This window comes from Halichoerus grypus, chromosome 14 (genome assembly GCF_964656455.1).
Source record: "Halichoerus grypus chromosome 14, mHalGry1.hap1.1, whole genome shotgun sequence".
Taxonomy (NCBI): Eukaryota; Metazoa; Chordata; class Mammalia; order Carnivora; family Phocidae; genus Halichoerus; species Halichoerus grypus.
The window spans coordinates 77,176,617-77,202,090 of NC_135725.1; the positions used below are offsets into that span (position 1 = coordinate 77,176,617).

The window sequence follows — 25,474 nt, forward strand, 5'->3', positions numbered from 1 at the left end:
CTGGTGCTGAATGGTGTTTGAAGAGATTTACCGAGCCTGGGCAGAAACTCACCCTAATAGACTTCACTTTTATTATGATCGCTAAACTGAAATGGGGGAAAATATATATGTCTCCAGGCTCGCTGGCTGAGTGACAGGCAGCAAGGATGTGAAAAGATGTGGGGATGGAGTAGGTCCATTTGCGGGAGTGTGGAGGCCTTTAAAATAATGCTTCTTGGAGGGGCTTCACCATTCTAGAAGAAGGGAGGGATGGGGTGTTGCAGGGCAAATGCTAATGTCAGATTCCATGAACCCAGCTGTGAGTGCCAGACAGACTCACTACTGGCCCCACAGCCTTCCCCTTTCCCCATTTCATATTTCATCTTTCACTAGTATGGAATGGACTTACACACACACACACACACACACACACACACAAACTTAATGCATGAAATGGTCAACAAAGATGAAGATAGAAAATCCAAGGGGCCCAGCCCTCAGTCTTACAGAGATTCCCCCCAATTAATAATACTGAGCAGTCATGAGACAGCTTGAGTTCAAGTCCTGATTTTGCCACTCACAACTCATAATATGTTGGACAAAGAAATGAAATGTTTTGTGCCTCAGTTTCCTCCTCTGTAAATAATAGTGACCCCATCATTGAGTTGTTGTGGAAAGTCGGAACTAGCACATATAAAGGGCTTAGACAGGGCCCGGCACAAAGGTAGGGTTCAATACATTGTTAGGCATTATTCTCTATGACTGTGGGCTAAGAGTTTAACTGTTATTCAATTCTCAAAAACATCCAAAGATATACTAGCAATTCTCATTCACATTTACAGACAGGAAATGGAGACTCAGAAAGTTTAAGTCACTTGCCCAAGGGTGGCTAGTGAGTAGTGGAGCTGGGATTTGAACTCAGGCAGTTTGGCTCCAGAGCCCACACTATTCCCTTTGCTCAGTATCCTCTCTTCTGTGTTTCGAGTGGGTAAGTAGGTTGCCTACTGAAGTTGTCTTGCCCTTTGGGAAAGGAACACTATGTGAGTAATTGGTGAGAAGGGGAAGTGGGGGAAGCATGATGGAGTGGATTCTATATGCTGTAGACTGGAGAAGCCCACTCCTGTCTCAACGTCCCCACTGGGATGCACTTCAAGGCCATGAGTATAGGCACACCACCATCATTAATAAAATCTGCTGAGGTTATGGGGAAGGCAAAGCCAAGAAGTCTGAGTCTTACTCACCTCCGATAGGAGGAAGCCACCTTGAGTTCTGAACAATATAAAGCCTGAATCAAGGCACTCCCCCCAACCGAGACTCTGCTTTCTCGGGCCTTGCCATCCAGGTGCCCCAGTGTAATGTATCGGTGATACACGCCTCACTCCTGCCTACCCTACATATCCTGATGTCCTGCTGCTCTTAACCTCCCCTGCTACCCCGGCCTCTGCCATTGATGCCTACCTGATCAAGAGGAAGCATGCACACCTCTCCCTTCTCTGTACTGCTCCTGTACTGTGAACTATGAACTATGTCGTTTATCTCCTGACCCCACAGCATCGGATGGTTACTTCCTTATTTGTAGGACAATGTCTACAAAACTTCTAAAACACTTCACTCATTGAACACCAACTGCATGTAAGGTGCTGTACCAGTTACACTATACACATTATGTCATCGTCACAACCATTCATACAACCATCTCTATCTTCCAGGTTCAGAAATGGAAATGGAGGGGAGGAAGGAAAGTTACTTGACCCAAAGAGCTCAGGTCACAAATTGTGCACCACGATTCATATCTGGGTCTGTAGGATTCCAAACTTACGCTCTTTCCAACTCCTTCTTCCCTTTCTGATCTTTATATTTCTAGAACCAGCACAGTGTCCATCGCACAGGGAAGTATCTAGAGTGCTTCTGTTGAGGGTGTCACCTTAGGATGCCCAGCCCACATTCCCAGAACACACTGCATCTGACTGGAGGTAATGTCTGGGCAAAAGCCAGATTCTGGGATCTGGAGCATTCACACAGGAGCACCTGCTGGGGGCGCTCTCCTCTAAGGCCCTTGGGGATTCTGCTGATTCTGCTTGGACGGGTGGCCTGCAGCGGAGGAAAGAGTGAGGAGGAAGAAGACAGCACATGTGTTCTGTTTCTTCCCCTCTTCTCACTGTGCCCTCTGCCAGGGGGCCCCTGGCACCACACTCCAGACACAGCAAGCCAGAGGCTCCCTCATCAAGCATGTCACTCCCAGACCCCATGCCTTGTCCATGGGGAGAACCTCTGTGCGTTTTGTCCAGCATCCATCCACTGCCTGTCCTGCTTTCACTCGAGGGAATCATCCGACCTGCAATCTCAATCCACATGGTAAAATTGCCCCCACTCTCGCTGGCTTCGAGGGTGGGTCCGGGACCCAGGTCTGGCTATTCGGAGCACTCTGCCCCTGCAGATGCTGATTGGGGATACTGCCAAATGTCCCCAAACAGGACAAATGGGGGCTGGGGGGGCATCACAGCCTAGAGATGAAAAGCATGGAGTCCGGTGTCAGACTCTCAGGATTCGAATCGTGGGTCTGCCGCTTACTGGCTGTATCAGTTGGCAAGTTACGTGACCTCTGTGCCTTAGCTTCCTCCTGCATTAACTGGAGCTAATAATGGGTAAAAATTCAAGGAGCTCATTTCATAAAAGCACTTACAACACTGCTTTCTCATAAGGATACTTGTTAGGGTACTTTGGGCCCATCCAGAGAATCCAGGATAATCAGCCTACCTTAAGGGGCTTAACCACTTCTGCGAAGACCCTTTTTCCAAATAAGGGGACATTTACGGGTTCTGGGAATTGGTGCTGATACCTTGGGGGCCATTATCAGTCTCCAATATTGGAGTTGGAAAATGTGCCTTCCCAACAAGTTTCCAGGTATGCTGATGCTACTTGGTCCAGGGACCACACACGGAGAACCAGTGACCTCGTGATTTCCTGCCAATTCTTCCCAGTGTGGCTCACAGGTCTGTCCTCTGTAGGACTTTCCCTTTCACCCTGAGAGGAGCTTACCCTCCTCCACCCTTGTGTCCTTTCTCTGTCCTGACCTTTCCCTCTATCCTCTTCCAACTGTCACCAAGGATGATATCTTTTTGTTTGCAATTTTGTCTCAGCAAATGCACTGGGATCTCTGTTGGAACATTTTTCTATCCCAATACTTAGCCTGGCATATAGTAGGTGTTCAGTAAGTTCTTAGGGCTTGGAACTGAAAGGCCAAAAGAACAAGGAACCATTCCTAATTCTATTCTGAACTAATTCAATGTGGAAACTGTCACCAAGTGAGTGGCGCGAGCTTTCATTCTGATATCCCATTATTCTTTCAAAATTGTGCAGGAATTAACAGTAGTTCACTGTTTCATTTTCATTGATTTGAGATCATAGAAAAATCACTGAGGGGCTCCGAAAGCTGGGCGTTGTGGATGGTTATTATTCCAACTATAATAGCTATTCTTGCATCTCTCTTAGAAGAAGAATCGGCTCTGGGTGAAATTGTGAAGAGGGCCCGGTGTGTAGAAATAAGTGTTGTTTGCCACGCTTCTCTCTCTGTGAGTATCTTTTATTTCATCTCTCAAGTCAGTATCTTGTTCCGTGCTCCTGGCTAGAGATTCCCTAAAGCAGAGGTGGGCCTTATTATCTCTGTGTTCCTAAGGTACCTGGCACAGTGCCTGGCACACAGAAGGGGCCCAGCTAAGGGTTTTAGAATTGAAAGGAGGCTGTATGCAATTTAACTAGCCCTCCCTCGTCTACCTTTGAGGCTGACGTTGTTAGTGTCTGAAAATCTCATTCCCAGCAGCTTCCCACTGGGACAGGCTGGAGCATGGGAGCTGTGCCCCCGGGGAAAGTTCTCTTCTTTGGCCCTTCAACCCCTCAGACTTGAAAGCCTTCCCTCTTTCCTTAGATTCTACATAGCCAAAATCTATCCACAACTCAAGGTTAATTGTTAATATTCTCTCCTGCAAATAGGTTCCTAATTCCTTTGGTCAGGAATTGCTTCTTCCTTCTCCAAACACACCCCACCCCCACGCACTCCATGTGCACTGTCCATGTGCCCCTTCATTCCTTCTGCACATATTTTTCATACACATAAAGCCCTCAGACCTCCCACACTGAGACCTTGAAAGCTCATTTAAGTCTTCCTCAAACCCCATGACAAAGGGATTAATGTGAGCTCTCAATACTAAAACACTACTGATTTTAAGGTTGGATGTAGCCTTTCAGCAAAAGGAGAAAAGAATTAAAAAGAGAGAGAACAAAAATCTGCTATACTATGCTGCAGTAACAACCAACATAATAACTAATGCTTCTAGAAAATTCCCCATGTGCCAAACTCAGTGTTTACAATGTATCATGTCACTTGATTCTCAACACACCCCTGCATGGTATAATCTTCTGTCTACATTATCCACAAGGAAAAACACAGTTCCAGAAAAACTCGCCCATTAAGCAAGTGGTAGAGGTGGGATTTGAACTCAGGCAGTTCAGTTGGTTCCTGTAGCCAATGCTTAAAAAAAAAAAAAAAATGAACTACCTTACATAATAAGCTGTATGTTTAATCAAAATACAGCATACATACAGAAAAGTGTGTAAATCCTATCTGTATAGCTTGGTGAATGTTTACAGGTGAAAACACCCATATAACCATCACCCAGATCAAGAAATCAAACATTGTCAGCATCACAAAAATCGCCATGCTTCTCACGAATCACTGCCCTCTCTCTCACCCAAAAGTAATCCTTATCATTTCTTCTAACAGTACAGGTTCATTTTTACTGCTTTTGATCTTCACATAAACATGTTTTTTGTATGCCTTCCATAACTCCATATTATATTTGTGAGATTCAGTGACGGTGATGTGTGGGGTTGTTGTTTTTGTTAATACTCATCATTAGTAGTAGTCCATTGTATGACCACTTCATGATTTAGTTTCTGTATTGTCACTGATGGGCATTCGTGGGCTTTTCCACCCTTTTTTTGGCAGTATAAATGAATGTTGCTATTAGCATTCTTGAATGCATTACTTGTGACATATACACACATTTCTGCTAGGTATATTATTAGAAGTGGAATTGATAGGTTGCACCATATGCAGACATTCAACTTCAGTATATTCTGCCCAACAGATTTACATACTGGACATACTAGCTTATATTCCCACTAAAAAGGTATGGGAGTTCCAGTTGTTCTAATGCTCACAAACATTTCTTATCATCAGTTGTTTTAAATTTAGCCACCCAACTGGGAAGAGCCCGTATGTTTTTGGTTTTTTTTTTAAGATTTTATTTATTTATTAGAGAGAGAGAGTGAGCACAAGCAGGGGTGAGAGGAGGCAGAGGGAGAGGGAGAAGCAGACTCCCCACTGAGCAGGGAGCCCGATGAGGGGCTCAATCTCAGGACCCTGGGATCATGACCTAAGCCAAAGGCAGACCTTTAACTGGCTGAGCCACCCAGGTGTCCAGAGCCCATACGTTTGACTGCTAAATTGCTCTGCCTTCCATAGTATGAGATTCTGTACTTTCCAAATAACTTTCCACAAACTAAAACACAACAACAACAAAAATCAATAGGCAAAGCATCTTTAAGTTTTCCTTCCAATTCTGCTGTAATGCTTATCTTTCTTCTTTCTGACTTGGCTTTGGAACAGCCTTTCCTCTCATCTCTTGGTTGTGATTCTATGGCTTATTATTGGCTATCTATAATTATGATCTATTATTTAACTTCTAACACATCATCTGACTCAAACTTATTAATTCTTTAAACACCCATGATCACTTGCCTGGGCAATGTCATGTCAAAGGAGCTTTATTAGTGCAGCTTGGAAAACTCAACCTACATAGCATGGATTCTTTTGAATGGTGATGATTACAATCTTTTATCCCCCCTTGTAGGGAAGCCAATGGGCACTGGTGGGAGGTAAGATGAAGGTAAGACTTAAAAGGCTGTCTGTTATTGCTCTAAGACCAGATGAATGCATGAGGTCACCCCCAAGCAAGATAATAATTTAGTGCCCTAATCAACCAAATATTCTTCAAATATCTGTGTAACTTTTCTTTAAAGGAGAAGCTAAGTGGTTTGTGAAGAAAGGGTTAAGAAGGCCCATAGCTGCAGAATACCATCCCCTCTCCCATCCTGAGCAGCTCTGTTCTGGCCCCAGTTTGGTGCTAGGGTGTGCTCCATGTAACCAGGCACAGCGTTCTTAGCAGGAGTTGAGAAGAAGCATCTCGTTAGTGGCTCATGCCCCTTGGAGGTCTCACCCCTTTCAACTTACTGCTATATTCCTTCCAACTACATATAATACTCTGAAATGCATGCTAGTACTTAACTTTTCTCAATTTTTTTTTTTTTTTACATTTCCAAAGATGTTTTAGAGTCTCTATAGATTAATATTCTGGGCCCTTTCTTGTCTGGCTTGTCATTCAGTATAATTCAGACTGGATCAGAAAAGGCAACTGAGTCACGCTGTGGATTATGGTCATTCTCAACAGCCCTCCATAGTATAAACCTTCCTGACTCTGCCTTCCCCACCATCACCAGTTTCTACTCGAACTCTACTGCAGTTGGAATTCAATTCAGTGAACACTGGTATAATGCAACACTGGAATATATTATATGCCAGTGTTTACATATCTTATGTTATTTAATCATTACAACAACTCTTGGGAGACGTTTCATTAAATAGCTAAGAACATGGGTTCTGGAGCTGAAGAGATGATGGGTTGAATCTTGGCTTCATCACTTAACACTGAAGTCATCACCCTTATGCCTCAGATTTTTTTTAAAAATCTGGATTAAAATAATAATCACGTCATCCTATGGGGTTGTAAGAATATCATGACATAATGTTAGCAAAATGTTTGGCATGTAGTAAATAATCAATAGCTATGAGTTATTATTGTTACACCATGTGAAGAAGGTACTATTAATATCCCCATTTTGTTAAAAAAATGGGAAGTTAGCAAGTTGAATTTGGCCAGGATCACATAGTCCAAACACAGTAGAGACAGGATTCCAACTCAGAGCCGTTCAACTCCAGAGTGAGTGTTAACATCAGCCAGTCGGACATTTGTAGCTTCACTGAAACTACAAATTCAATGTCAACAATACAGAACTCAAAAGAAAGCTACGGGAGACCTTCTTTCAGCTGATTTCAATCAAGGTCACTGGGTCTCCTTAAGAATGGTTCTTCAACCAGATGGTCTTTGCTCCATCTTTAAAAATATGCAATGCAAAGAAACCTTAGCACATGCTTTACTGAAGTCTCACTGACTTCTATCAAGAATAGAAATAATGGTAATCTGCCATGAAAATGTGTGTGTATAAAACCACCTCAGTTCTTACTAATTATAACTTCATTTCCTAAGTGCTACCCTTTAACAAACTATTCTTTTTAAAACTACCTCTTTTGGGAAATATAAACAACCTGAAAAATCATGCTAGGTTCATCTGTCCATGAACAGTTGAGAAGGTGAGAATAAACAAATTGCAAAGCAGAGACCAACTCAAACGCAACCCAAGGAGTTGGGTTTGAGAGCTTCCTATCAAGATGCCACAGACACACCGATAACATCTTGATTCAGAATGGCCCAAAGCCAGCTATGCACAATCACAAGGAGTAGGGTAGTAAGGCATGATTCTCAGTTCCAATTTAGGAGTAAACAAACTGTTTATGAGCCAGTTTCAAAAGGAAAATTGGAGGGGCACCTGGGTGGCTCAGTCGGTTAAGCATCTGACTATTGATTTTGGCTCAGGTCATGACCTTAGGGTCGTGAGTTCGAGCCCCATGTCAGGCTCCGTGCTGGGCATGCAGTCTGCTTAAGATTCTCTCTCTCCCTCTGCCCCTACCCCCCTTCCCCACTCATGCATGTTCTCTCTCTCTTGCAAAAAAAAAAAAAAAAAGTAAAATCAGAGTCCATTTTTGGTAATATTAAAATTTCTGGAATGCTTCACCTAATCAAATTGGGTGGGGGAAAAACCCCCAAAACCCACCTCCACTAGAAATCTCCAGAATAGTGATGGGATCAGATGTAAGACCACTGGTTTAATTAAATCAATAAACAACTAGTAGTTGTCCAATATGTGCTGGGAACTGGAGATTAGAAAGCTAAGTAAGTTATTTTCTTTGACCTTGAGAGATTCACCACATAATGGGACAGAATGATATGTAAGCAACTAATTACAACACAGTAGAGTGAGTCTATAATGAAGTTAACTACAAGGTGCAAAACGTGTAAGAAAAGATGTAGTCTCCATCCCTTCATGAGTAAAGAACAAATAAATTTGACCTGGACATCAAGAATCTATGGATTAGCCCAAAGTCTGCTCCCAGTACCAGAGTCATAATAGAAAGCACCTCATTCTCTAATCTTTCACTTTCATGATTCTCTAGTATACGATTAAGTAATGTTCTTTTATAAGACATAATCATTAATAATCCCAGAATGAGCCAGATAATGTGTTAGCCCGCTCATATTTTATATAAACCCAGAAGGAGTGCAATAATGTTGAAATATAAGGCATTGAGGCCCACGGATGGAGCACACTTCTAAAGGAGGGTGGAGCGTGGCATATTGGAGAGTGTTCTTCACATCATCCGGTGGGCAGGTGCCTACTTCAACAATATGAAGACCACTTCTTTGCACAAGTCCCCGTGATGCTGAAACAGAGAGGCCTCCAGTGTGACCAAGAGTCCTTGGTATAGGACACTGGGGATGACTTCCCTACCTGACATCCGCAGGGTCTTCCGTGACGAGCACGTCTGTCTTGCAGCTGGCCAGAGGGTTGATGGAGAGCTCCACAGGCGGAACCACAAAGCTTTTGCTGACAGGAAGCCAGAGTCCTTGGCCCAAGCTGAAAGTAGACCTGCAATGTAAGAGTTTCCATTGGGGAACTCCCTGGGAAGCAGAGAGAAAACAGCAAATAGGGGCCCCTCCTCCACCCTTCTAGGACCATTTCTTCCCCACCCAACTGAGTCCCCTGCCTTCTCTATAGCACAATTTGGCCAACCTTGCCCAGACCTGTATGGCCATCTCTTAAACCTATTAATCATTCAGCCCATGCATTGCTTTGTGTTGCTAGTTTTCTTTTCCTGACCACCTGTCCCGACTCCCAATAAACAGTGGGCTCTATGAGGACAGGGACTATTTCAGCTTTGCTGTCCCGAGCAATCCTCAGAGCCAACAGGGGCTCTCTAAGTGACTGCTAAGTCAGCAGGGGTGGTCTGCACAAAGGTGAAGAGCACGGACTCTGCATCAATTTGAACCAAAATCTGCTTCCCGGTTCTGCCACTTACTCTGCTGTATGTCTTTATCAGCTGAAGTACTGAAGTTTCACACAAGATTCTAGGGAGGTGGCGGGAAGAGGTTCTATGGTTGTAGAATATTTTTAAAGCACTGGACTAGATAATCAACCATGTCTTCCCCCATTCAGATATCTGAGTCCATTAAGTCTAGATGCCAGACACATGGGAATTCGATTCCCGTAGCAACCCGGGCCAGGATGGTACATTCATGCCAATGAGAGTTCCCCTGTACTCAGCGCAGCCTAAAGGCTCACAGGCTCCACTAGGGATGCACGACTATCCCTCCCCAGGCCCTGCTCCCCTCCCCAGCATCATGCCCCAACAGGACTGTCAACTCACCTGAGAATCTTTTCAGGGGCTTGTTCTCCTGTTACTAGGTCATAGCCCCTCTCGAGTGTAGTGTAAGGCCAAGGTCTGTGGGAAGAACAGGAGAGAAAGAAAAGGGGATAGGAGATGATATTAGTCACATGGGATTCATAGGTGGACACTGCTTAAAAGTAGCCTTACAGACAACCAAAGTTCACAGAAGTAATTACAACTGATCCTTAAACAGCACTGGGCTTAGGAGCACTGACACTCCCCACATGGTCAAAAATCTGCGTATCATTTTTGATTTCCCCCAAACCCTAACTACTAATAGCCTACTGTTTTATTTTGTTGTTGTTGCTGTTGTTTTTAATTTAATTTTATTATGTTATGTTAGTCATACAGTACATCATTCATTTTTGATGTAGTTCTTGTTATTTTTTAAGTAGGCTCCACGCCCATGCCCATGACCCTGAGAGCAAGAGTCGCATGCTCTAACGACTGAGCCAGCCAGGCCCCCCACTAATAGCCTACTGTTGGCTGGAGGCCTTACTGATAACGTAATCAGTTGATTAACACATATTTTATAGGTTATATGTGTCATATGCTTTATTGTCACAATAAAGTAGGCTAGATAAGAGAAAATGTTAAGAAAAATCATAAAGAAAATACACTTACCATCCTGTACTGTATTTATTGAAAAAAAAAATCCGCATGTAAGTGGAACCGTGCGGTTTAAACTCATGTTGTTCAAACCCATGTACTGGGTTAAGACTCTTTATAAGAGAATGTCTCCATCTCACAGAAGGACTCAGCCCTTTAAAGACTACTTGTCTGTTTTGGAGTTTATGGACAAAAACCCCATTTTCTTTCTGTATCAGTCCAGTTAAGGAAGTGTCTATTGATTACTTACAGTTTGGGAGGGGGAATTAAATTTGAGCCTTTGTTCTCTAGAAGATTCATCAGTCATGTACCTTTAATACTAAAATGTGATTCAGTGGGAAATGGGATTCATTGCCCATCGAGTCTTACAGGAACACAACTGTTGTAGAGAAGAGTCCTCTTTGTGGAGTGGTTTTGGGGCCTGTAGTAACAGAGCAGAGGAGTGGGGCTGGCCCTCTGCTGTCCCTGCTCATGTCCTTTGCTACTCACCCTTCACTCTGTCCCCAGTCACTGCGCACACACAGGTGTCTGTGAACCGGGTCGGGGGCATAGCCTTCATGACAGCTGCACTCTCCTGTAAGCAAAAAGAGAAAGGGGTTTGTGAATTACTACCTGCCCCAAACAGCCTTGTCCCCTGGCTTCCTTGTTTTCTCAGTGGGCTGCCTGGTTTTAGAAAAGGCCCAGGGAAAGAGCCTGTTCTGGTCTACCCACTGCTGTGGTTAATAAAGGGTTTATTCATTTATTCATCTGCTCAGGTATTCATTCAACAAGTCCTGACCCCACTCCTTGCCAGGTTCTCGGCCCCATGCTGAAGATGCAGAGACTGGACACTGACAGGGCTCACAGGTTAATGAGGGGAACAGGAAGTGACCTGGTGGCCACAAATGGAGGTCCTATTTTTGAATATTTAAATTATGATAAAGTAGATTGGCACTAAGAGTATAATCAGAAATTTGAATTCTCTCCACTTGAATGAACAATTCATGTTTGTCCATAAGCCCCCAAATCAAATGTTACCTCCTCCAAGATACCTTTGATTTCCCCTTCTAGACAATTTGTTTTCATCTATCATTTCCAGATTTTATTTTGTTTTGTTGTTATTGTTGTTCGTCTTAGTTGGTTTTCCTTTCCTCCTCTTCCCTCCCCACCTTTACCCTCTTGTTCCCTTCCTCTCTGTCCATCCATCCATCCATCTGTCCATCCATCCATCCACCTGTCCATCCATCCACCCATGTATCCATGCAACATTTTATTATGGCCATATCTTATGCCTGGTTGCATGAATTCTTGCTAGTATCCCACAGTGCCTTTAACATCTTCTCCCTTTGGCCAAGCTCAATTTGGGTGGCCAGCACATGTCTAGTTTCCTTGTTTGTATATCTTCAGAGTTCAGAATCCTGGAAGGGTTTTCCAAAACTCTCTGTCCTACCCTCTTCAGTTATCAGTCCTGCACCACTGTATATTCCTTAAGGTTGGGTTGACTAAGGTTCAATTTGTTATTGGCTTTTCCTAAGGTGTATTTGTGGAATGTTCACAGATGCCTTACCAAACATAGATTCTATTTAAAAAATGAATGGGAAACACTAGACTATTTGTAGAGCCAGTGGTGTGTGATTCTTCATGAAAGCGATATCTAAACAGTTTTCCCAAAACCTATTTCACCTTAGGAAGCTTGCTGGTGGAACAGGTCACAAGATGGACCTGTTATGGACCATGGACCCTGGTCCACACCTTGGGAGATGCTGATAAGAACTGCCCTGTCTTAGCACACTGCCTAGAACAGAGTAGGTGATCAATGCTGTGAGTTGAATGAATAATTAACTATCTGTGATGGCTTGTAAATTTCTAGAATATTGCTGTCAGGTTGCCTTCTTTCTCATCTTTGGGTGATCATACACACACACACATACACACACACACACACACAGATGAACCTGTAACTCTTCAATCCTACAGTGATTTGGATTGGCCTGACCTGAGAGTTTTTGAACCATGTTTCCCGGAAATGTATAATTCAATGGGAGAGATTTAGGAAATTTGCAACTTTTAGATCTTAAGTTCCCCTAAAAATTTTTATTTTTAAATCTCATTAATAGTAAAAAAAGAAAAAAAAAAAATGAAGGCTAAACGTTCAGATGTTACATACTAGAATTTAGGATATGGGAGAGCATAGTCACATTCAGTCCAGTGGCCCAGTAAACACATTTTATGCAAACCTCATTTAAAACCACCACCAACAAGCAAGCCCACAAAAACACCTTCTCCTGTCATCTGTTTCATTGAGGAAGATATGGAGACTGGGAGCTGAAGTGCTAACAAGCCCATGCTTTTTACAACTACAGATCTTGTGAATCAAGGTTTTTTTTCAACCTTGTGCTACCAAAACAAAACACAGCAGGGAATATATATTAGGGCAACACAGGTTCTACAACTATAACCCATAACTCCTGATCTCAAAACATTTGTATTTATCAAACCACCTCATTGTTTTCACTCATTCACTAAAAATGTTATGCGTTTGACCTTATACAAAGCATTCTGAGTGTTAAAAAAAAAACCTCTCTAATTTGTTTTATACATTATGATGCTGATTAATCTTTGTAACCCCAGCATTAGCAAGTATCTGGCAAAGAGCCTGGGGTTGATAAATGTCGGTTGAACTGAAATGGTAGTAAGACAGAATAAGGAGTGAAGGATGGGTCAGAGATAGCATTAAAAAATATTCAGAATAAGATAGCTGAAAGACAGAAGAGAGGGAGAGAGAGGGATCTACTCTTCCTCTTCTCTGGATACCTGGTAAATAGAGGAGGGGGCTGTTCGCAGGCAGGCATGCTCTCTGTAACTCTCCTCTCCAATAGCAAGTTCGAGTCATCCAACAAATGTGTGTGCTCTAAGTGTGTGCAGCCTAATGAGCTGCATGCCCAAGGTGAGGAGAACGGAGGAAGAAGGCTGAGATCCTGGAGATTTAGATGAGAATAATTTACCAAAAAGGGGTGGGGGGAGTTAGGAGTCACTAATGATGTGTTAAAATGCGACAGCCCCATCATGAAATATTCACCACTTTAAATACGTCTAATATTAAATATTAAAAGTTCTGGCATTTGTCCTCGAGGCTCTCAGGGCTGATTTATGATCTGCCACAACCACAGACATCATGATTCATAATGGAAGAGGTATGTGGTTGCCTCCAGTCGAGGGACAGGAAGTCAGGCTGGAATGGGCAAGAAGGGATGGGAATGGAGGGCCTTTCTTCTTCAGGGAAAGGGCACAGAGTGGGTTCCCATTTCTCCAATCTGTAACTCTGCAGGAGAGGGCAGGTCCATTGTCCCCTTTCCCTCCTCTTGGGAATATGAGTGAGAATGAGAAATCTATACAGAGAAAGGGTGCTGCTGTCGTCCGTGTTTCTCTCTTATGTGCTTACCAGGCAGGTTTCCCAGTCCTCAGAACAGACCATTAATTACTGTCACTCATTATACAACAAATATATATTTTGCAAATGAGAAGCATCCACCCGGAGGCCCCTAAAAGGCTGCCTGGAGAACAGGAAGTGAGACGGGGAAAGAGAGTTGGAGGCAGACAGGCCTGCGTTCCAATCCTCACTTTCTCTCTCCCTGGATGTGTGGTCTTGGGGAAGTCACTTCACCTTTGTGGGTCTCAGTTTTCTCATTAATAGAATGGAAATGATAGTAACGTCAACCTCACAGAGCTGACTGTGAGAAAAAATTGAAGTAGTGAAGGGTAAGGCTCATGGCTCAGGCAGCCAATGAGCAAATCCTCAATAAATTTCTCCCTCTTCCCCTTCCGTTCCAAGACAGCACTCCACTCTGATATATGCTGGAATATAACTCTGGACACTGGATAAGTCATTTCCTTCTTACTGGGCCTTAACTTCCCCATCTGCAAGATGGAAAATTGGGAGTAGAAGTTCATCAATTCTGAGTGCCAGTGAAAGTCAGTTATTTATGCTGCCTTTCTGAATCCCTAAACTCTATTTTCTAGACACTGTTTGAGTGTTAGCTGTGATCACTTTTTGCAGTTGGGCTGGGTGTCTCCAGTAAGATTTCCATCAATGCCATGGCTATTGGCTTTATTGACTCCAATTTCCTATTTTGCTGGCTCAGCTAACTCTCCACTATTTACAACCAAGCATTTCCTTCTTGCAAGATGCAAGCTTCTGATAGCCAGACCTGAGGATTAACCACTTCCTTCTAGGAGTCCCTTCCTCACCTCTGCCTCTGCATACCCAGAGCAGCCAGGCTAGCAAAGAAGAGCGCTCCGGGGACACAGTTTGCATGGTTTCCATGTGCTGGCTACGATCACCCATGCTCCCTTACTCCTGTCACCACAGAAGTTCCTTGAATGAGGGGACTGCACCTGTCTTGTTCACTGCCACATCCAGCACCCGCTGCACTGCCTGGTACATAAATAAGTGAGGGGGTATATTTTACGATAGTAATGTCTATGCCAATGGGGTAAATAAACCCTTTTTTTTTTTTTTTTAATTTGCCTGTTCTCCCCACCAAACTGGGAACTTCTGGATTGCAGAAATCTTTACGTAACCATCTCGATATGCTAGTGATTAGTGTAGTGCCAGATGAGGGGTAGGCAACTCATTTGCTGAATGAATGAATGAATGAATACATAAATACATTGTAGTTTTCATGAATTCAGGCTGAGTTCATTTAGAATAATGGCTGTTCTGCTGAAGACTAGAATAAACTTTCTTATAACCAGGACAGGTATTTGCCAAGGAAATGGAAAGTATAAACATGAGTGTTGATGAAATTTCTAAAATAGAATTTTATTTCACATCAGAGCAGAAACAGCTCTTAAAGCTCATCTAGGTCACATCTTCTCAGCTTCATTTTTTCAGAAGGTAAGGTACAAGCTCAGAGAGTCAAGACGTTTGGCCAAATCACTAGATTAGCCTCGGAGTCAGGCGGGATTAGAACCCAGGGCTCTTGGCCACTACTGTCGCATCCTTCTCCCTGCATGGATGATCTCAATGCTTCAATATACCTGGCAACATTTTCTAGGACTTCTTTTTTCCTTTGTATTCCTCTGACATCTCAGACTTTCCTGTAATGAGAATCTATTACATTTACAAACAGGGATTATATTTTTTTAATATAATGAATCTGAGATATCCTTAACAGATTTAAAATATACATTTAGATGTGATTGATAATGCAGACCTTAAAAAAGAGTTTAATCTCTTCATTAAAGTGGTTCATATAAGGGAATTCAGTTATGTGGATTTTCATCATGCTAGTTACTAAAACTCTGTATTATCAGCTCTAGATGAGTTGTACTGGTTTTAAAATATTTATTCTTCATGTCTCCTAGGTCCCTTTTAGTCAGTTCTCATTTTATGTTACATACATTCTCACTCCAGAAACCCTTGGGTAAAAACAACAGAATCCCTCAATTATGATCAATCTTGAGTTTAGCTTGTGTGGGCTCTTCAAAATCACTTCAAAGTGGACATTGCCTTCATGTTAATCATATAAGATTGTGGGAGAGTAGTTCAGAGCACGGGCCCTGGAATCATCTTGTTGTGGATTCAAATCCTGGATCTGCCACTTCGCATTTGCATGAATTTGATCAAGTGGCTTCACCTCTCTGCATCCATTTCCTCATCTGTAACAACATTGATATCACCTATCTGCTAGAAAGATCAGTGATGTCTTTGAAAAGTCTGCATTACGGTCTTTGGCACATTTCTTCTCGCTGAAAACATCACAGATGTTTGTGTTTTTGTAATTATTCCCGGATAGGAGAGAGGCCAATTTAGCAACTTGTTTTAGTGGGAAGAAAAAGTGCTTTCTAGATAAAGGATGGTCGCAGTTTCAAGGTAGGCCCTCTGCAAAGCCAAGGGGATCTCAGTTTCTTTATCTGTGTATTTGGGGCAGCTTGAATGAAATCATCTCCAAAGCTGGTTACGGTGTTCCCAAAACCAGCAACACCTGCCACCTTTGTCTTTGTTCCTCCTGCTAAAGGACACAGGGGCATGAATGAGGCAAGCAGCCAGAGGGTCCCGCCCCCTCTGTCCCCCACAGCTCAGAGAAGCTCATCACCTGCCCACAATGGCTAGATAAGTGCAAACCCTTCTTCCCCAGCCTGCCCGCTGTCCGGCTCCTCTCCTCCCACCTTGTCATCCTCTTACGATTCCATTCTCACTTGCTTCCATCTCAGTCATCACTTATCATCACAGGCCAGGGACACGGGCTGCTGTCCACTTTCCTATTTATTCTTCTTGTCACTGCAGCTTGGAAAGACATCTCCCTGGGCCCCCAGAGCAGTAAGTGTGCATGGCATCCTTTCTTGTCCTGACTCTGAGTGGGCCACCGTGGGCTTCTTCACTCGCAGCTCTGGCCCTGGAGCCCAGCTCGGGGCCCAGCGTGTGGTGGGGGAGGCACGGGCTGAGCATGACATCACTGGGAGCCTGCTTCATGGTTGGCGTGTTGGAAGACACTTGTCACATATGTCACTGCATGTCATCTCACAGGTCAGACCCGTGACCAGTACCAGGAGGAAGGTAGCGGCGTCCTCATTATAAAATAAGGAAACAAAAGCTCGGACTCAAATAGTCATTCACCCAAGGTCCCAGAGTCAGGTCCTCGAAACTCGTGCTCCCTCACATCATCACAAACAACATGAAAACAGCCATGACCACCGGGACCAGAGCCAGGGCGGCTGCTTGTACTGCGAGGGGTATCAGTTGCTAGACAACAAGCATTAGGAAGACGAGGAATCTCTGATTCACCCACACCGAAATTAGCATCGGGCTGATTTCTAAAATCTGACTATACCTAAAGATGAAAAATCACTCTTCCAAGTATCCCCTGTTCAAATGTAAATCGTTTATGTGTGGATTACACTAAATCTATAATATCTATGTAATGAAGGTTGATTTCCTGCTAGCATGGATAATCCACAGGGGAAGCATCATACCTTCTAATTGGGCATCTACTCTGTGCTGACCTTACTCAAAGAACTTTTGGTATCTATGATAATACTGACAGGACGACGTTATTGGTTCCACTGTAAATACTATGAAGCTGCCCAGGGTTGTGAACATCCAAGCCCAGTCTCTTTCTGAGACTTGCCAGGCTTTGTGACGGCTCTCTGAGGCTGTGCTTTAAAAGAGAGTGTGGAAAATTGGGGCGTATGGGTGGCTCAGTGGGTTAAGCGTCTGCCTTCGGCTCGGGTCATGATCCCAGGGTCCTGGGATCGAGCCCCACATCGGGCTCCCTGCTCAGTGGGAAGCCTGCTTCTCCCTCTGCCCCCTGCGTGTGCTCTCTCCTTCTCTCTCTCTCAAATAAATAAATAAAATATTTGGGGGAAAAAAGAGAGCATGGAAAAAAAACACGGGAATAGGAGATTGGGGTGAAGGAAAATGTACCCTGTGGTAGAATGAATTACTGCTATCAAGTCTTCATTTCCTACAGTAGTATGCAGTCACATGCTTGCCACGGCTGATGGTGGGAAGAGTGAGCTCTCTTCCCGGGCCTTTGTATGCAGGCTTAGCATGTTACTTGCTTTGACCAATGGGATGATAGCAGACATGATGGGAACCAAGGTCTGAAATGTGCTGTTTGGCTGGGCTTGCTCTCTGGCATTCCTGCTTCTTGCCAGGAGAAAACCAGGCTCTAAGTAGTGGCCGGTCCAAGGAGGATGAGGGGCATGTGGGACAGAACTGGATGCAGCCTGAGCTTAGAGACAAGTGCAGCTGAGCCCTGGCTAGCCTGGCCCACCCAGGTGTGTAACAAAGGGGAAAATGCGTCTAGTTGTTGACAACAACACACTGTGGTTGTCTGTTAGGGAGCATTAGTGTAAAAAAGCTGATGCACCTCCAATCTGCATGCCCCCCTTCTATGAATAATGCTCTCACTTTCATCCCAAAATGGAAACCTTAGAAACATCTCTGACCTGACTTCATTTTTTCATCCTCAACATCCGAATGGCACCTGAATCCCCCTGATTCTACCTCTTTGTTGTCACTCAGACCCACCCCTTCCCACCTTTCCCACTATCACTGCCCCAGGGAAGGCCCTCGACACTGTCCCTGCACGTTGTTGAAAGTTTTATCACTGATGATAAGCTTTCAGTGTCCTCCCATCAATCTGAGTGATGGCCAGTTACCTCTTCAAAGAGCAGCTACACCCATGGCTCGTCCCCAAAACTATCAGTGGCCCCCAGGTGCTCTCAGGACAGAGTTCACATACCCCTGGTCTAACATCCAAAGCCCTTCATGACTGGGCGCAGCCAATGGTCCCAGCCTTATCAATCGCTCTCATCCCTTATACACTTCCTGCCCTAACCTCTTGGGTTTACTCATAATAACAGGGCTATCAGAGACCCACCTGCAGACCAGGGTCTGCTTCTTGTAGTAGGTCTGCTCTGATCCTACTCCTTGAGCAGAGCAGAGCCTGAGAATTGGAGACAGAGATGTTCAACAGAGGAGAAACCAGGGTTGAGAGGGAGTAGGAGGTGAAGAGAAAATTAAGTGGCAAAATGATATTTAGGAGAGGAATGAGATCATGTGGGCAGTTTGAATGTCAGCAGTATCCTCAGGGAATATATTTTACAATGCTGACGCCTCTGAACCTTGAGCAAATCTTTCTGTTTTGCTAGGCCGCAGTCTTCCTGTCTGTAAAATGAGCAGCTAATACTCAGAGACCCCCAAACACCCTTCCAAACCTTGCTCAAATCCCAGGCCTTGATTCTTCTTCTAACACGTTCTGGTCTTGTCTCTTGAGGTTAGTGTTTCCCTAGGGACTGAGGGGGGAGGTGAGGAACGTTAGGGAAGGTTGGGAGTTGGGAGAACAGAGGTTTGGAGGCAGAAAAGCATGAGTGGAGTGAACTAACAAGACGGTATGATTGGGATCTTTATGAAGCGAGGACGACTTCTCTAGAAGTCTTCTCTAGAAGTCTGCGTGACCTAGGGTGGGTCCCCTCCCTCCCTGGGACTCAGTCTCTCTATCTGTGCACTGAGAAGGTGGTCTGGATGACATGCAAGCAACCTCCCAAGGGCACCTCTGCTGTCTCTTTCTTCCTTACGCTATAGGAGTGACACATTTCAGCCTTGTTCTTCCCCAAACATTTGAGACACATTTGGATGCCTGCATTATGGCTGCCAGCCTCTCACTGCCATTCATCATCATGCCTCTGAGCACAAGAAGGAAAAAAAAAAAAAAGAGGCTGAAGGGTTCTCATGGTGCAGGCTGGCGATCAGGCCTGATGGAGATCAGAGTCCTTAATCAAGGCTACCTGGGGGGCTAATGGGCACTGACTCAGCTAATGGGGCAGCCCGTGTGGAATGCCTGGGCTCTGAAAGGCCAGCTGCCAGGCCACACCAGGGCTCCCATTTCAGGCGACCCCTCGCCCCCTAGCCTCATCCACCCATGAATGCGCCATGCACGCGATTATCTATAAATCAGTGTCTGGGAGAAAAGCATGTGGGTAATAGATTCTCTTAAAATTGTGGCTGACTGCGGATGGAGGGGCATGAGGCAGCCTCACCAGCAGCCTGGAACTGATGGAAGCAGAGGCTGATAGCCCGAACCACCAGGAAGGATCATGGAATTCCTGACCGAATGCACAGGGCGGGGCCTGCCGCCAGAGGCGTGCCCTCCCCACCACTGCCCCTGCCTCGCCCGGAGCCTGCATCACCCATGCTTCTCAAGTCACCCTGGAAGGGGTGCAGCGTGGGGGGAGCAAGGGTAAGAAGCAGGAGGAGGGAAGCCAGTATCAGCACGGGAATTAGAGCCATCTGGGGCTCACTCCTCAGCTTACTACACACAGACCCAGTGGCCTCCATCAGCGGCTGCACTACTCTGGGCCTCAGTTTCCCCATCAGGAAATGGACATATTAACCCCGATTTTTAAAACTGTCACAAGGACTGGAGGTAACATATTACACACGATTCCCGGGGCGCCTGGGTGGTGCAGTCGGTTAAGCATCGACTCTTGATTTTGGTTCACGTCATGACCTCAGGGTCGTGAAACCGAGCCCCCCGGTCAGGCTCCGCGCTCAGCGTGGATCTGCTTGGGACCCCCACCTGCGATGCACTCGCTCTCCCTCTAAAAACAAAAAAATGATGACCACATCACTGCACGTGTAGGTGGCTCAGCGTGAGCTGTTATCCTTGTCGTTGGTGTTACTCCCGGCACTGCCATCGAGCCGGCCCCCCCAGGCCATACCTCCTCTCTGGCTTGGTGCCCTTGCCCCTCTTGGGTGCAGCCCCTTCCTGGGCTTCCTGCCATGTGGGTTCTTTCCTCCCTTTTTTCCTCCCCACATGGTTCTTGCCTCCTGTCTGGTCCAGATCTTACTTCTTCCGACCATTTCTCATTCTCAGTACAATTCCTGTGTGCCTGGCACGGGTGGGATCGCGGCACAGAGACGAATCCATCCGATTCTCCACCACAAGCAGCTGACACTCAGGTGTCACCAAGAAGAAAATACATCGCTACCACAAGCTGTGATTTGGGCTGGGGAGGACTCGGAGGGCGTGCAAAGAGCCGCGGGATCGCGGGAAAGAGCATCAAACTCTGCTCCCCCAAGGTCGGGGACATGCCAGCAAAGAGGGAAGATAACAAGAGGGGACACTGAGAGTCCTAACTGCTGGGTGGTTTTGGAAGTTCCTTACTTATATTAACTCATGTGACCCTCACAATAAACCTAAGATGCAGGTTCTACTTTCAACCCCATCTTACAGATGAGGAGACTGAGGCCCAGAGGGGTTAAGTAACTTACTGGACTGATGTCACAAACAGAAGTGTTGCCAAGGCCAGGACTGGAATCCAGAGACGGTGCTGCTGGTCCCAGGCTGTACCACCTCTCTCCCAAGGGGGTGTAGGAATTTTCCAGAGGAAGGAGTGGGAGCAAAGGAAGGTCACAGCACCACAGGAAATCCTGGGCCCTTTTGTTTCTCGGATCAGCAGAGCCAGAGGGCTTTGCAGGCACTGAGGAACACTGCCTTATCCCACAGGCATGGAGAAACTCCTGGAAACCTCTATATCCCCTCTGCAAAGAGAGTCCTTTCCAAATGCTGACTCCAAGCACTGTGCATGGAGAGAGGGGTTTAGAGAAGACAGGCACTGGAGTCAGGACAGGGTCTGAACTCTTCATTTGTCACCCAGTGGCTCCATGATTTTGCACAATTTCGTGTCTCTGACCAAGACTCTATTTCCTCAGTTCTACAACAAGCTTGATCCGGTCTGCCCCTCTCCCTGAACAACGTCCAGAATGTTCTATCCCCAGTATGGGCTCCATAAGAACAGCCCGTGATTGCTATGATTATTACTAGGGAATTGCCTCCATGTTCCTTCCTGCCCACAGCTCTTATCTTGGACACCTCGGCTGTAATTTGGGAAGAGGGAAAGGCTAAGAGTTGCTTATGGATCCTGTTAAGCACTTCATGTTTGATCTACTTTCTCACCTTTAATCCATCCAGCCACTCTGTCCTGATTTTACAGATGAGGAAACTGAAGCCCCCAGGGGTTAAATGACTGGACTTTGGCTTGCACAGCAAGAAGATAACAGATTCAGGATTTGAATTCCATTCTTCTCGACTCTGGAGCCAACGCTCCCCCACACTGTCCCAGGTAAGATGGAGGAGTTCAGCATGATCCTGCACGTCACTCAAAATGACCCACTGTGGTGGCTCTACCTGGCCGCCTACCACGCCTCTACTGGAACTTACGGGGATATAGATGAGATGAGGCGATGTGGTTGTCATTCCTCAGGCCCCTGTGGCTCTGTTTCTCTACTAGCTGATGGGTGGCCTTGTTCAAGATCCTTCATCTCTCTGAGCCTCATCCTTCTTACCCAGAAGACGGGGAACATAAGTCCTGTCCTGTCCCATTCACAAGGATGCGGTAAGGATAAAATATACACTATTCTATTCAGGACACGTGATGATTAATAATGCAGTTGTCCCCCACTTGCACAAAACCTGAACCAGCAAAGTGAAATATACAAAATAGATTAAGCAGAGGGTAATTATTCATTTTGCAAAAGAGTTCTTCACTCTACAAAAGAGACGCACTGATGGTTTTCTTTTTCAAGCACCAGCTATCTTTGTGAGTTTAAAATCAAATCTCATTTATAAAATTAAAGCAAAAAAGAATAATGATTTTCCAGATGTGCACTGAGTACAAGGGGCCACACACACGCGTGCGCGTGCGCACACACACACACGGATGTGTCCTGCCTGAGCCATCCACGCCCTAAAGCAAGGTGGTCGGGACACCATGAGGATGGAGCCTTTGCCTCTGGCTTGAGGAACTGGGGGGAGAACCAAGAGAACCAGCGGACAGCATGTGACATCTGCACTCTGTTCAGAGGCATCTCTTCCTGAGTAACCTCTGCCTCAGCTCTAGGCAGATGGTCAGGGTCTCAGGTATAGCTTCTCTGGGAAACTAGAGAACCATCATTTCCAGGACTTCCATCTGGAGTATTATACCATTTCACATAATGTGCATATTCAGCTGAACCCAGCTCATTTCCACTTTGCTAATCTCACTCCTGATTATATTCATATTCACATTCTTGCTCTGCCAACCCCCCAACCCCAGCTCTCTTCTGATGATGGTTCTCTCTTCCCCTCTTCTCTGTCTCCCTTTTTGGTTCTCAGTCTTTGTGCATTTGCTCCTGCCTCAGTTTCCCTCTTTGGTCTCTGCTTTTCTGCCTTTGCCTTTCTCTGTGTGTGTGTGCCTCTATTTCCTCACTGTCCACCTTCCTGTAAGCCTCTTTCCTTTGTAGAAAGGAAAAGGACAGTGAAAAGGACTTCAGTTTAAGTCACACAGGTGCAGGTTAAATCCCCAGACTCCCTTCGTCCATGAAAGAGACAAAAAGAGGACAGTCTGTCTACTTCAAGGGTTAATGTAATGATTACATAAGATGTGGTGAGTAAAGGTGCCTAGAGCAAAGAATACATTCACATCCTGTTAATTCCACTCCCCCTACTTTTCTGCCTCTTTTTCTTGATTTTTCTCATTCTCCATCTTTCCCTTTACTTCCCATCCATTCTGCTCTCTTAGTCCCAATCTCACACAAGCACACACACCACAGCCTCTTCCCCACCCCCTGTCCCAGGCCCCGCCCCTAACCCCACCCCAGGCCCCACCACTTTACCTCTACCCAGGCTCCACCCCCTTATCCCTCCCCAGTCCCCTCCTCTCTACCCTTCCCCAAGCCCCATCCCTTTACCCCTGCCCCAGGCTCCCCGTCCTCAATCCACCCCAGGCCCTGCCTCCTCATCCCTCCCCAGGCCCCCTGCCTCCTTATGCTTCCCCAGGCTCTACCCCTCAGCCACCCCCACCCCAGGAGACTCCCACAATCCCTGCCCCTCACCTGCTACCCCAAGCAGCCCCCACGTTCAGGCAAGGATTTAATTACAGAATGGCACAGGTTCCCATTACTAAGACACACATTCTTTCACAAAATGTTTTTACGGTACATTTACTGGTATATGATAGAGAATCATCATGAATCATTAAAATTAAGCAACGTGTGTCCAAGTGGCCTGCACCAGGCTTCACTAGGAAGTCAGGCTTTGCTGTTAAGTCCATTTTGGGCCATTTGAAAGCTGGCAGCAGACTGTTTACTGCACAGGGTGAGGCTACCTGACCTCGCCTGACTTTTGTGTGAAGCATCTCGAATTCCTGGATGCCCTGTCCTGAGGGACGATCTTGGTGTGATCAGCATAAAATCCATACACCTCCCGACCCCTGTTGTCTGGTAGAAACCCATCTATTGAAATTTCAATTAAAAGACCATTTAACAAAAAACCAAAAGGCTGGGATGATACACACATACACACACACACACACGTACACAGTCTTCTCTTTTTCAGAGACCTTTAATCACCTACATCAAAATGGAAGCTGCCTTCAGTCCAGAAGAGAAAGGGCAGTGGTGTAATGGGCTGGTTCCCATCAAATAACCAGAAAAGGCTAGTGCTATTACTAAGTGCTGTGTTTTAAATGGTTTTGTGGAGGCTGCTTCTGCTCAGAAATCTATCACCACGCCTTCCATTCCATCACGATTAAGACTTTTGGGGGTTAAGTGTTATCAACACTGGGGGTTCTTTTTGCCCCTGATTCAATAATTCCCATTTGTTGAACATATATATTTGCCATATTATGTAGCAGGTACTTTGTACTGATTACAATCGTCACAATAACCTAGCAAAGGTGAATACCTTTTCCTTTGATGAAAAAAGAGCAGGAAATTGAAGGTTGGGGAAAATTAAGCAGCTTGCTCAAAACCGCACCAATAGTTTCAGACAGAGCCAAGATTTTAACCCAGGTCTGCCTGACTTCAGTGCTTTCCCTTTTTTTCCCTTTTCATCTGACTGCCTCTCCAAAAACAAAACAGCCCACGCTGGGGGCAGCTTGATTTTGAGCAAATGGGGTGGTGGCAGTGTCTCAACTGCTTCCCTCCCTGGTGACTGACTCAGCCTTGGGTCTCAGTCAATGTTGGTGAAAGAAAGACGTTAATGAAGCTGACGGGGAACTCACCATGCCCCAGATGTCCTGGATGGGAACACCTCTTTGCATGAATGGGTGGATCGGACCATACGCCTGGAAGACAAACCTGACAAAAACACTTCCAGAAGCTGATACCACCTTCAGATGTTGTAAAAGGCTTCTGAAGGCCTTGGCTCAGCTGGGAGCCTCCATTCCAAGAATAAAAAATGTTGACTGCTTACGTTGTCCTCAAGAGATGGAGAAATCAAGCTTCTGCAAGCATGGTGGTCGGGAGACCTCTACTCTGCCATGAACTTCCTGAATGACTTGAGCAAGTCCCTGACCCTCTCTGAATCCCAACCTCATCTGCTGTAGAAAGAGGGAGTTCAACTGGATGGTCTGCATGGTTCTTCCCAGCCTGGACCTCTTTGTTCTTTGAATCCCCGACTGGACCCTGCAGGAGAATCTTCAAATGTTTCTTAGGAGGACAGATGGAGAAGCCACTGTCAGAGTTTATACACCCCCCCCACCACCAATTTTAAGGGGCACTCAGGGCTGTGCAAAGCAGGGTTGACACCCTCTGATGAATGTCTCCTTAGATTTTGTGCCAGAGCCTCCTCCATCACCTCCCTGAGTCCCAGCCCCGCTTGGCACAGTGCCCATAAAAGCTCTGCTCAGCCCTCACTTGTAGCACATATCCCTGTCACTGACTCACTTCTGTCATCC

General features: G+C 45.5%; 1 protein-coding gene across 4 annotated transcripts in view; it reads right to left on the reverse strand.

Annotated features, from left to right (window-relative positions):
• Nucleotides 1-25,474, reverse strand: part of ASTN2 (astrotactin 2) — an 865,335-nt gene that overhangs the window by 443,675 nt on the left and 396,186 nt on the right. For 3 of the 4 annotated variants that reach the window (XM_078061680.1, XM_078061679.1, XM_078061682.1), the window contains 3 exons: nt 10,760-10,844; nt 9,641-9,715; nt 8,725-8,862 (listed from right to left, as the gene is read on the reverse strand). In XM_078061680.1, coding sequence (XP_077917806.1) covers nt 8,725-8,862; nt 9,641-9,715; nt 10,760-10,844 — 298 coding nt within the window. The remainder of the gene's footprint in view (nt 1-8,724; nt 8,863-9,640; nt 9,716-10,759; nt 10,845-25,474) is intronic. The other variant, XM_078061681.1, reaches the window with a different exon arrangement.